Source organism: Piliocolobus tephrosceles, chromosome 1 (genome assembly GCF_002776525.5).
Source record: "Piliocolobus tephrosceles isolate RC106 chromosome 1, ASM277652v3, whole genome shotgun sequence".
Classification (NCBI taxonomy): domain Eukaryota; kingdom Metazoa; phylum Chordata; class Mammalia; order Primates; family Cercopithecidae; genus Piliocolobus; species Piliocolobus tephrosceles.
This window is the reverse complement of record NC_045434.1, coordinates 90,984,292-90,997,566: the sequence shown is the minus strand read 5'-3', so window position 1 is coordinate 90,997,566 and position 13,275 is coordinate 90,984,292. Positions and strand designations below refer to the sequence as shown.

Genomic DNA, 13,275 nt, shown 5'->3' with positions numbered 1-13,275 from the left:
TTTGGGACCGCTTCTGATATATATAGTAGTATTAGAATCTCTTAAAAAAAAACCCAAAAAACCAACAACTAACTGATGAGAACAAAAGCCCAGCATATTTGCTGTTGTGAAAACACTCACCAACTATGATTTTGTTTCAAAATAGCCCTCTGAACCACAAATTGAACTTGAATCATGGCTAGAAAAATTTTAAGGGCTGCTAACCTTGGTCAAAATCCATTAGCCAGCGGCACCTAAGGACAATGACAGGGGCCCTTGACTTGGAATCAAATGAACTTGGTTAGACTCCCAGCTCAACTGCTTGGCTCTGTGAGTTTGGGCGAGTGGCTTCCCTTCTCTGAGCCTCAGTTTTTTCAGGTATATAGTGTGCTGTTTGCACAAGTGATCTCCAGTCCCTTCATGAATACACAGAGACTAGACCATGTGACTGTGGCTGGTGTCGTGGAAAAAGCAAATGAACACAAGCACTTAGATCCACTGAGCCCAGGGATTGGCCCTGTTGTTTCTGGAGGCCCTGTCTCACTGTCACCGTCTGTCCACCCCAGAGGCCCTATTCTCCAGCCACTCCAGAACAGTCTGTAGTTTCTCCATGGCTTTCAAACTTCTTGGGTTTTGCTCCTGTTGTCCCCTTGTTCTCTTTGTCTAAAGGGCCTTTTCATCCCTTCATTCACAAACATTTTTTTGTGTCTGCTCTGTTGCAGACACTAGGCTACATGGGCCCTTCTCTGGCTCTAGAACACCTGCTTATATACCATGGCCCGACTCAACCATCACATCCTCAAGGGAACTCACCTGTTCGTATCTTCCTCATGTATTTCCATCAAGAGTAGACTTTAGGTCCCTTCCAATTTGGGGCTAACCTCCCTCTTCTGCTCTCTGGCTCCTGCTGGAATGATGAGTCTGACAAAGCTGTCTGGGCAAAGGCATTACTGAGTGATAAAGGACACCAATATCCTCCTGAGGGCAAAGTATTGCACATATAGCACCCAAAAGAGTGGCATTGGTGTCCTTTATCACTCAGTAATGCCTTTGCCCAGACAGCTTTGTCAGACTTCCAGTACACCACAAGTCAAGCCATGCCAGCCTGTGCATCAGGCCCTTGGATCTCAGGAGAAGGATCTGGGCTTAACAAAGTGGCTATCAGAAGCCCCTGATGTGAGAATGGCTAGGTCTTGTCATTTTGACTTGGCCAACACAAGAAGCCTTTCAAGTTAAGATAAAGCAAACTAAAAATCCAGAGGACAAAAGCCCCTACTTCCTATGTTTCTCTGATTTCTCTTATTGCCTAACACAGGACTGGGCACACGGAAGTGCAATTCTTGCCCTTTCAAAACTTAGCATGGGCATTAGTCCAAGCAAACTTTCCTTCTCCCTCCTTCCCTCTACCTGTGCCTCTGGCTCCCCCCACCCACCCCCACCACCACCACAGCCAAGAAGACAGCAAAAAGTGCCTCTATGTACTCTCAGGGCATCTTGTGCTTACCATCTGCATTTCCTTATCTTTTGCCCAGAACATTGTATTGTAGAGAAAATATCTGTTTGGTAATTGTGTCCCCACTGGACTGAGGGCTCTGTAAAGGCAGGGAATCTAGCACAGTATTCGACATAAGACCAGGCTCAGCAGCCTCCTAACTGGTCCTCATGCTCCTACTCTGGGGTTCCCCAGGCTACCCTCCACATAACCACCAAATGATCTCCTCCAGATACATCATATCACATCACCTGCCTGATTAAACCCCTCCAAAGGCTCTCCAATGTATTTGGGGTGAAATCTTTGTGGAGATGGCTTCTTGTCATCCAGGCCTCATTTCCAGCGTTGCTTCCTTGCCTGGTTGCTGGCCCATGCAGCAGTCCTGTGAGCAGGTCTCCTTTATTTTCTTTGTGGAACTCATCAACATCTGAAATGATCTGGGCCATCTATTTCTTGACTTGTCTCTGGTCTGACTCTCGCCTAGACGCAGTTTTGTTGACCCGGCAACTATAACAGGGCGCTGCATTTAGTTCTTACTCAGTGAATATTTGCAGACTGAACAACTGATGAATGTTGGCTTCTTTGCATGGAGCTGTTTCCTACCGGAGGGAATGAACACATGGAGTAGAACGTGAGGGCGATGCTTGAGGCGGTGCTGGGAGAGTGGGAGGGCCTGGCAGCAAATGAGCCACACCACAGTGGGTTTTGGAGGCCTTGCCCCTAGTGTGGGCTCCTCTCCCTGGACCTCAGCAATATTTGAAGGCAGTTGTCATGGCTCCCTTGCTTACCTTTTCCAGACTTGATTCCCCAAGACCTTCAATAATTTTCCCCTGTGATTGTCTCCTTTCGTTATTAGGAGTAGACTTGAAAGTGGGACATCCTGTGTTTTGAGGGAGCAATTCCTGGTTAGATACGACCCCTAGTTACTTCACAAAGATTAGATATGACCCCTAGTTGCTTCTCTGAAAGCACCCAGCCACATAGAACTGCATTTTACCACAGAGAACAGGAGGGCAGAAGGCAGTAAGTGAGAAAAAGCTTGGGGAGAGGATGTAGAAAAGGTAGGGAGAGAAAGAGACAGGGCAAATCAAGAGGGAAAAGGTTAGGGGAGAGGCAGGGGAGAGGAGGGAGGATCAGACTGCAAGTCAAGGCGGGGGCTGCTGAAGGTGCTGGCTGCATGCTGGAACCCTGAGGGCCCTGCCGCCCCTGCCGGCGGCCACCCTCCTCTTCCTCTTCACCTCAGGTCTTGGCAACAACCCCCTTCCTCACTGTATAGTCTGCATGCGTTAATTTTGGATATGTGGGCAAGAGTGGGAGAACTTACGGAGAAAAGGAAAGCCTGGATATAGTTGCTTTGAGCTGGCACCAATAGCGGTGCTCTGTGTTTAGTTGGGACTCTGCATTCCGTGGGATGCTCAGGAAGGAGGCCAGTCGGCTCTCCCTCAGGGGCTCCCTTTCCCTGTCTCCTGTGTCTGGGAGCAGATTTCTGAAGACAGGGGTGGTTTAATCATCCAGGGACTGATTGTGGTCTTGGGATAGAGAAACTGTTTCAAGTCAGAGCCCCAAGGGGCAATAGGACTTGAGAAACCAGATGTTTCAGTCCTGCTGTCACTCTGGTAATTGGAATGTCAAAATCCATGACAAGGGGCTTTCTAAAATATATGTTTTAAGCAACTGCTGGAAGAGGGGGGCAGTGTATTGGGGTTGGATTATGGAGCTTACTTCAGAGCAGGGCTGCATCAGGGTTGTGTAAGGTTGGCTCACTGGGCTGGTGAAAGCTGAGATCTTCCTTCCTGGAAAGGTCTTAGCAAATAGCATGAAATACTTATTTATCATGTTGCAGTCACACCTCTCCTAATTGAGGTGAAGCTTGGGGTAGTTTGAGGCTCTGACTTTACTCTAACTTTACTTTTTCTTTTTTTTTTTTGAGACGGAGTCTCGCTCTGTCGCCCAGGCTGGAGTGTGGTGGCTGGATCTCGGCTCACTACAAGCTCCACCTCCTGGGTTTACGCCATTCTCCTGCCTCAGCCTCCCGAGTAGCTGGGACTACAGGCGCCAGCCACCTCGCCTGGCTAGTGTTTTTGTATTTTTTTAGTAGAGACGGGGTTTGGGAGGCCGAGGCGGGCGGATCATGAGGTCAGGAGATCGAGACCATCCTGGCTAACACGGTAACTTTACTTTTTCTGAGAAGCACCGCTTCAACTCTCTTAAGTGCTCACCTGTGCTATTGCAACAGACTCCCCACAGGCCATGTACCTGGGGTTTCACTCCCACCCCAAATCCATCCCATAAAACACAGATAGAGAAACTTCTTTGAAATGCAAATGTGATTATATCACTGCCCTCCCTGAAGCCTTCGGGGCTCTGCCCCTGTTCTGTTGAATGGAGTGTGAGCTCCTTGGCCTGGTACCTAACCCTGTTCTTCTCTGTCTCTCTTACCTCTCCCTGTCACATTCCCAGTGCTCCTCATTCACCCTCAAACCCCACGTCTGCCCATTTCCAGGCCTTTGCACGCATGGTCTCCTGAAGCACCTTCATGTTTATCCCAGGATGTCTACAGGTACCAGTCTTGATGTCACACTGATACTCACCCCTCCATGGAGATGGCCCCAGTGAAGGGCATCATTCCCACCTCAAAGTCCCACTGAACTACATCCCACCAAAGTCTTTTAGCTGGACCTCCTCGGCCTCTCACTTTCCACATCAGAATAATTTGAGGAGCTGTCTTGTCTCCCTAAAGGCCCGAGAGCTCCTTGACAACATGGACGAGCTTTATTTATCATGAAGGCCGCTCAGAGCATTGTACTGTGCCTGACACATAGTAAGTCTGCAGTTAATGTCTGTTGAGTGAATGAGGGGAAATACAAGTGAATGGACAAGTGAATTCATTTTTCCCCCAAGTTCTGGAGTCATCCCACCACCACCCAGGCCCCAGACCACATTCAGAGCACTGTGAAGTGTCTGGAAAGAGTTTAACAGCTTAGACCACTACTGATCCTTCCTCATTCCTCCAGAAAGGCATCTAGCAGTTCAGGTTCCACAGCTAACATCAGACTGGAGGGCAACTCACTGTTGCAGGAATTGTTGGAGAGTCATCTGAAGACAGGATGTCTCTGGTTCTTTAGTCATCATAATGCTGGGAAAGTCCCCAAAGGTCATGTTTCCCCAAAGGACTCATTAATCACAGAGATACTTACTGATTCTCACTTGGAGTGGGAATCTTAACCTTGACATGGACCTGGACGTGCTTGCTCTCTCTATGTGAGCAAAGAAGCCCACTCTGCTGTATTCAACAGAACGAGGTTTTTCTTTTTCTTTCTTTTTTTTTTTTTAAATGAAAGAGGCTAATGGGAAGGAAGAGGTTAAGTCACCTTGATGAGTTCTGTTCAACTGCGTTTAAAGAAAATTCAACAGGGTGTAAGTGGCTTGCTGTTAGACCATCCCCTGGGGTCTGAAACAATTGCCTACATGCAGACTGAGTTACTAGTGACAAGGCAAATGGAAGAATGCTTGGTATCTGAGGAGGTCTCTGGGTCATCCTTCTGCTCAGCTGCTCTGCTCTCTGCCAGCCCCAGGTCTCCAGACAACTGGCACCCCCAACTCCCCGCCAGTTCCTGAGAACCACCCCTACCTCACACCCACATTCAAGCAAAGCACCCATTTTTGCTCTAGAACCATCCTATCTTCACTTTGTGGATGAATAAGTGGATAATCCATGCTGGGATCTTGAATGTGGGGGAAAATCAGCCACGGTCCCTGCTTTCAGGGGCTCATAGTCTTGGCAAATGAATATTTTCAATTCAGTATTTGAAGTGCAATGGTGGAATTATCAGAGTTCTGTGGTCCTGAAGGAGGAAGTCCCTATCTTCTTGAGAAGGGTGGATGGTGAGAAAGCAGTAACACTGGCTCTGAGGCTTGATGGATCCTAAGGGACTTACAAGAGACACCAGGATGGTGCACATCATTTTTGGTGCAAAGGTGAAGAGGCTGGAGAAAGCCTGGATGTAATTTAGGGAGGGCGTTTTGAAGAAGCAGAGGAATAAACATGTGGATAGGAGGATGGATGATAAGGGGTTAGATTTGTTCTGTGTCCTCAAAGGGGAGGAAAAGTAGGACTAATGCTGGGTGGGCATGAGGAGATGGATTTTGGCTCAGTATAATGAGGAACATTCCAAGTGCCACTCACAAAGGAGGAAACTCTGCTTTCCTGGAGGAATTCAGGCAGGGTTAGTTCAATCACTTGACAGGGATGTTGGCAATAATCACTCTAGGGTGTGAGTGGGGCAGATTGGATTAAGTCCATAGTTTTCACACTTTTTTCAAGACAAATCTCTTTCTTCAAATCAAATTGGTCTGATTGAACAGAGGGGTAAAGGGGCCCTCAGATTCCCTCAACTTTCTGCTCCTTACCTTCAGGTTTGAGATTCTGTAATGCTAATGCAGAAGCCTTCCATTTGCAGGTTTTGATCTCCTCTTGCCTTTTTCCCCCCACATCATCCCTTGAGAAGAGAGCATAGAATATGTGAGAAATTTTAGACCGTTATACAGGCAATATTTGTTGAGAACCTTCTAGGTAGCAGCCACTACTCTAGGTGCTGGGAATAAATCAGAAAAAAGACAGATGGACTTTGCTCTCTTGGAGTTATTAGTCTGGAGGGGTAGGCAGAGTCATAAACATATTTAGGCACATTGTAATAAGTAATGGTGGGCATAGGGCCTAGGGGGAGCACTTACCACCCTACTGGAAGCATCTGGTCTAAGGCCCTCCAATCCCCAGGAGGCTTCTCTCTCCCCATTACCAAGCTGTGTTCAGAAGGGGGTGAAGACAGTGACTCCTCCCTGGATGTGAGCATGGGAGCAGAAGGGCTGTCAGAAGATGAGTGTCTCCAGATGTTAGGTCTCCAAGTCAGGCACAGAAGGGACTGGTAAGGGCTTCTAGACTCTGCTGCCTGAGCTCTCAGCCTGAGACAGTTCCTGGAAACATCCTCATACCTTTGAGTGGGAACCCTTATAACCCTGCACCCAGAGCAGAGCCCCCAGGCCCTTAGAGCAGAAGTCTGCAACAGGCAGGTTGGGGGCACAACCATAGCCAGGCTGTGAGGGGAGGGCTGAAATCCAACCATGGCAGCTCTGTATCTTCCTGCTCTGCACTGGGGAAGGGGCTGGGGAGGTGCAGCCAGTGGGGCAGATATGATTCAAGCTATTTTTCATACTGCACCATTTTGAGCAACTCTGTCGCTTGTGTGACTTTGGACTTAGTCTCTTCTCCATGTTATGTCTTGGTTTCTTCACTTATGAAAAGGGAGAGTAGATGACTGCTAGTCTTTTCCCAGCTCCCCTAGATCCTAATTCTGTGAGTCTTCTTTCTGCTGAAAGGACAGGGGTCAGAGGACCTTGATCTGAACTCTGGTTTTTGGAAGGCCCACCCCCACTGGTTATAACCTAGGAAAGGGACTTTATAGCCAAAGGGCAGGAAGATGGCAGAGGAGTCCCTGAAGTTAAGGTCTAGGGCAGCTTGAAGTGGGAGCAGCAGCAGTAGCCCTGAGGCAGCTGGGGCCAGGCCTGGTAATAGGCTTTGCAGAGAGAAGCAGATACTTGTGCTGGCCCCAGCTCTCAGCTACCCACCAGAAAGGACAGCTGGCCCTCAAAGCTTAAAATCAGAATCTTTAGACCCCCAGGTTCTCTGGACCCAGAGCACAGACTCCTCATGGTAGTCACTGAGTCTTTTAGCTGCAGAGCCAGGACTGGAGCTCATTTCTTCACTCTGCCATTCTGTTGAGACCAGGGTTGGCATAGAGCTAAGCTCCCAGTCTCCCACTTGTGTGAGCACCCCCGTCGATTAGGATGGCTGGTCTGTTAAGACAGACCCAATTGCTCTCTTGGATCCAGAAAAATTATGAGAGTAAACACACTGGAACTGTTCTTGTTTCCACTACCTTAGTGCCAGTATTCCTCCCCAGACGTGGCACTGTCTGGGTCCATTTCTGGAAGACTTTCAGAGGAATAGAATTATATTAGGAGAGAGAGGGCTGTGTAGACAGTGATGGGTGAAGATAGGGTTGGAGCTGGTTGGGGAGGTAGCTGACATATCAAGGGGTAGGGATACGCCCTTTTGCTTTCTACAGTGTACAGTGACAAGGGCCACTTGTCAGGCTGGACAGGCTGGACTGGGCGTCTAAGATGGGGCAGGGTGCCTGGGATCTGAGCAGTGGGGCCTGAAGTCAGAGGTGAGGACATGGCCAGGGAGGTGAGCCCAAGGGGCTCAGCACAGACCCATGTTTTGCTGCTTCTCATTTTGTTAATACTGAATAAGGGGGCTGAGTCACAGATAAGGACAGGGCTCTCTAATGCCCAGAGCCCTGGGAAGGAAGGGTTGGAGAAGAGGTGGAAGAAGCACACAGAGCACTGACTTGGAGGAAGACTTTATTTGGCCCCAGCCCCTACCGCCACAGCCAAGACAGTTTGGCATAAGAGGTCTCGGGGCCCTGGTTGGGTAGAGGCAGGATGGCCTTGCCTCCTGATTAGTGGCTGTGGCGTGGCCATGGCCACTGCGATCTTGGACACTGTGGTCTTAGCGAGCGTCCTCCCCGAGACCTGGCTTATGGTGGTGGCCAGGGCCCTCGTCATCCTCGTGCATCTTCTCGTGGGAGGCCCAGGTTAGCCTCGCCATCAGCATGATGAACTCCTCGAAGCTCAGCTGCTGGTCTGCATTTGTGTCCAGGTCCTCCATGATGTGGTCTATGATCTTATCATTCTTATTCTCCTTCTGCAGGTGGGGAGAGAAGGCTGTGAGAGCCGGTGTGGCCAGAGGTGGGGACTGGGAGCACAGTAAATGACCAGCTGGCAAATGTGCAGGGAAGCCTCACCCAGGGGCTTGATTTAAAAATTAAAAATGACCATGGGCTGAATGCCCACAATGGAGCAGACACTGAGCATGCACCAAACGCTCTCCAGTTTATTCCCTCCATGACCCTGTGACTTGGCTGCTGATTCTCTATTTATAGAAGAGGAAGCTGAGTTCCAGGGTCTTGCCCTAGTCATGGCATGAGTAAGCCTGGAAATGTCACCTCATCTGGTCCTCATAACAATTTTAACAGCTAGGAATAGTATCTTCCTGGAGGAAGACTTGAAACCAGTCCTAGAGAGAATCATTAGTTTTCACAGCTTGACTACTCAGGGCATGCAAATTCAGATCTGACTTAGAGGCCAGTTCTACTCCACTATCCCTCTGCACTTCACTTCCTCCCATGCCCTCCTTTGCCTTCCCTCTGGAGGTTACCAATTAGTGAAACTTATTTCAACCAACACAATGGGGAAACACCTAGAAAAACTAGGTGTGGGCAGGAGAGATGGAGGGGCAGAGAGCAGAGTATGTGCTCCGTTGACCTTCAAGAGTGTGATAAAGTATAAAAGGGGAGATTACAGGCATGAGCCGGGCAGGGTGGCTCATGCCTATAATCCTAGCACTTTGAGAGGCCGAGGCAGGCAGATCACCTAAGGTCGAGAGTTCGAGACCAGCCTGACCAACATGGAGAAACCTCGTCTCTACTAAAAGTACAAAATTAGCCTGGCGTGGTGGTGCATGCCTGTAGTCCCAGCTATTCAGGAGGCTGAAGCAGGAGAATCGCTCGAACCCGGGAAGTGGAGGTTGCAGTGAGCCGAGATTGTGCCATTGCACTCCAGCCTGGGCAACATGAGTGAAGCTCCATCTCAAAAAAAAAAAAAAAAAAAAAAAAAAAAAAAGGTTGGGGGGAGACGTTAGGGGAGGTGGAAGACCCAGGCAGTATCCAATATCCAAGAGACCACTGGCTGGTTCCAGCTCTGTCACCCTGTGGCTGAGTCACCTCACTAAGTCCCCTCCCAGAACCTGTGGGGCACCCAGCCAATGCGAGCTCTCTCCTGTGCAGCCCATCCATGAGGCTCTCCTTCTTTCCCCGCAGCATCACTTTGCTTCTGGCAGGGGATGTCAGGTGGGCGGGGAGAGCAGGCACAGGGGATCACATGGAGGAGAGCTTCACCATGCAGCCTCTCTGCTGGGCCCTCTCTTGCCTACCCCACCCAGCATCTTGCCTGCCTGAGGCCCCCACCTATGGGGAGATGTCAGAGCCCCTAACTCTGAAGGCTGCAATTCTCCACCTTACCAAGATGGAGAGAGGGGCACTGGGAGGGCTAGGGACCTACCCCAGGATGTCTGGCTCCGGGAGTGGAACTGAGACCGAGACCCATGTGTTCCACCCTTCTTAATGCAGGCCTCTGTTTCCCGACTTTCCCCAAATTTGAAAAGAAAACAAAAAGGCTGTTGGAAGTGCTCAGCCTTGTTCTTAGAACTGCTTAATCATTTTTGGAGCAGGGGAAAAACCTCCCAGTTCCCTCACTGCTATGCAGGTGCTCTCCCTGTGCTATTTATGCATTCATTTTCCACCGCAGATCCTTAGGATTAGAAAAACCCTCCAAGTCTTCCACCCCAAGTTCCCACCTGAGGCTTAGGGTCTCCTCAGCTTTGTGCCCAGGGTCGTCCTCAGGGGCTTCCCTCCCCAGCATTCGGGGCTCAGCTCAAATGTTACCTCCTCAAAGAGGACCTTCTCATGTACCCTAACTGGTCACCTTTACTCCACCTAGCCCACGCTGCCCACAGCACTCTGTCTCATTTTCTTCCATACACTTACTGGCATTTGGCTTTATCTGTGCTCTTTATTGGCCAACAATTTTATTGTGTGTCCCCCTCCACTGGAATGGTGGGCTCCCCATTTACCACTATGTTTCTCTGCCCAGAATAGGGCCCGACAAATAGCAGGGGTTCAATTGAGCAATCTCTTGACCCTGTCATCTGTGTAACTGTGAGCATCTACCCTGTATAACAGGACACCCGCTGCGTCTGGGGGCTCGGCTCGAGGAACACAAATCTTCCCCTTGATTGCTGTAGGCCACACTCCCATCCTCCCTTGTCAACCCAAACTGCTGTGAGGCTGGGTCAGACCTGCCTGAGTCCAGTCCTACCTTGAGAAAGTTTTGCAGCTCTGTTTTCACCAGGTCTTTGAATTCCTTCTTGTTCAGGGCGTCTTCGTGCCCCTGCTGCCTAGAGTACCGGTGGAAGGTGTCGATGATGGTGTCTATGTTGCGTTCCAGCTGCGACATTTTGCAAGACATCTTCTTGCGCTCTCTCTGTGTAATGGAAAAACAAGAGTTGGGGTACTCAGAAGAAAAGGCTCTCAAGCTTCTTTGACACTTTCTACTAAGCACTCACAGAAATAGTGGGGGAAGCGCAAAATAAAAAGAAAGCACAAACTGCAAGTTAACTGGGAGATGGTCTGTCACACACACGTACAAAATGATTTTTTAGAATATCTAGGGAGTGCCGAAAAGCAAAGCATTTGAGGGCAGGAGGCCCCAGGGGAACACGACCTAAGAAAATGTGAAAGAAGTTTTAAACTGGGCAGGGCCAACCAAGGAGGGCTTTCAGGAGGAGGATTTGGAAGGAAGTTGGGTCAGGGAAGGAAAGAAGGAATTGGCAGGCAGGCTTCTGCCTGGGGAAGCTGGCAGCTCACTTACCAAAGCCGAGGAGCCACACAGAGCGTTTGCCAGAGCTGTGCAGGCTCGGCATTTATAGGTAGCTCCTGGCTGGGGCACTTGGCCCTTTGGCCCTGTCTCCGGAAGATTGCTTCACAGGTGAGCAGTGTGGTAATGCTGCCAGGAAGGGGGCTGGGGCGGGGCAGGAAATGTTCACAGAGCGTCCTGAAACTGGTTTGGGAGGAAACTGGTTGTTTAGTTCATTTCCCTTCTATTCTAAGCCCCTCCTCTCCCCGAGTGAGCCTGCTGCTCCTCTGGCACCACTCAGCCCCACCCCCGTCCCCTTTGAGGTTGAAGTAGGCTGAGGACCTTTGGGGGCCTGACCCTCTCGGTCGCTCCCCGTGGACAGTCTGCCCCTTCCTTTTAGTCCAACAAGGATGGACTGAGCCCTCCCCCATGCTTGTCTGGCTTTGTGATACTTAGGATGGCGAGGGGTTGGTGTGGGATTCTTAGATTCATAGGGTGGGAGTTGGTGTTAGACGGGTTCTCAGAGGTGGGCAACTCTATTGCGTTGTAGATGAAGAAACTGACACCCAGAGATGGACCTGAGCAAGGTCACATAGCTGGTTGCTGACTTGGCAGGAAGTGGACCCAGCTATTCTGGTTCCCGATTAAGGGTGATTCCGATGATACCTCCCTCTTGTAGTCTGAGTGAGAGAGCCTCAGGGCGGATATGTTTCTAGCGTCTCTCAGCATCATTTTTCTAAATCCTGCTCCCAGCAAGGGTTCCAGGAACTTTTAACTTGGGAGACAACTGTTTTTACGTAGCCTCCTGGTGGGCAAGACAGGTCCTTCCCCTGCTACAAACCTCCAGTAGCTCCCCATTGCCTATGGAGAAAGCTTGACTTAGCCCTGCACACAAAGCCCTCTTGGAATGGCCCTGCCTGTCTGGCCAGATTCGCTTTCACTACCTCCCTGCCCACTGTGGGAACATAGGGCCCACCTCCCACTTTGCCACCTCAGGAGTGCCCTTCCCCCACTCCACAGTGATATCCTGTCCACCCCCATGGCTCAGTTCTAACGCACTCTCTTCCAGAGACTGCTCTGTGCTTCCCATTTGGAAACAGTTTCTGTCTTCCTGACAATGATTTTCATACCACTTCTGGCTCTCAACACTTGCTTTCCTGGAGTAAAATTATTTATATATTTTGCTTCTGTCCGACAATTGACTGTAGATCCTCAAAGGTAGGTTCTCATTCAGGTTCGTGTTCTCCTATGCACACACAGCCCAGGGCTTGGCACGAGGGACACCCTCGGATTTGCCGATTGATCCTTGCTGATGTCCTTGCTGGCACCCTTTCCCTCACCCCTGGAAGCCAGTGTGGAGGATCCACCCTGGGACTCCCTCTTGCTTGCTGCCCACTCTCTCTATCAGGAAAGATGGTTCTCTTCTACCTGTACTGGTCCTTTTGTTCTGTCTCCATGAAGCCTTCCTTTATTGCTCCAGATCCTCCTGACCGCTTTGTCCTCTGAAAGTCTGAGGCGATCTCTGTGTGTGCTAAGCATTGGCCCTGAGCATGGCCTGCCTTGCACTGCTGAGATGCACATGAAGTAGTGGTTAAGACCTCAGACTGTCTGTGTGACCTTAGGCAATTTACTTAACTTCTCTGTGCCTTACTTTTCTTATCAATAAAATAGGATAATAACAGGACTTATCTTGAGGATTGCGACAACACATGGAAAGTTGGGAAGGGCTCAGTAAATAAAAGGTATTGTTACTAATAATCTTTTCCTTCATTTATGCAACAAATATTTGTTGAGCACCTACTGAGTGCCATATACGAATGCTAGACGCCAGTAGAACTTGATGAGTGAGTCGCGACACACGGGAGACATGGTCTTATAGCCTGTCTTCCAATCACATTTTAAACTCTTGGTAGCTAAGGACAGGGCTTGACACAGTGCTAAGCACACAGCAAGCATTTAATAAATAAATGAATGAGTGCTTGAATACGAGTCATCTATGAATGAATGAATGGTGCAGAACAGTTCAGGAATGCATGAGGTAGAGTTCCTATCCAAGTCCGCCTTCCATTGTTTAAGCTAATGGAGGAAGCCCAGCCAGCAGCCAGCAGCCGACCCTGTGTGCCCACGCAGCCTGTTCTGCAGTCCCTGCACGTGCCCCAGGCGCCCTTCCTGTGTGCTCCCATGGCGCCCTCTGCTGCTTCTGTCAAAGCACTTCTCACCCTGGACCAAGGATCTCCAACTCAGCCTTGCAGGAACCAGACCCAAGGTGA

General features: G+C 49.8%; 1 protein-coding gene across 1 annotated transcript; it reads right to left on the bottom strand.

Moving 5' to 3' along the window:
- Window positions 1–7,877: 7,877 nt before the first annotated feature.
- On the bottom strand, window positions 7,878–11,181 carry S100A9 (S100 calcium binding protein A9). Its single transcript, XM_023213775.1, has 3 exons — window positions 11,021–11,181; window positions 10,469–10,633; window positions 7,878–8,237 (listed from the first exon to the last, which is right to left on the bottom strand). The coding sequence occupies exons 2-3, from the start codon at window positions 10,616–10,618 to the stop codon at window positions 8,043–8,045; spliced, it is 345 nt and encodes a 114-aa protein (XP_023069543.1). The 5' UTR covers window positions 10,619–10,633; window positions 11,021–11,181; the 3' UTR covers window positions 7,878–8,042.
- Window positions 11,182–13,275: the final 2,094 nt, after the last annotated feature.

Coding starts and splice junctions, on each gene's coding strand:
- S100A9 (XM_023213775.1), bottom strand. CDS start 10,618: ATGTCTTGCAAAATGTCGCAGCTGGAACGCAACATAGACACCATCATC. Junction 8,238..10,468: donor AGCTGCAAAACTTTCTCAAG/GTAGGACTGGAC, acceptor CCCCACCTGCAG/AAGGAGAATAAGAATGATAA.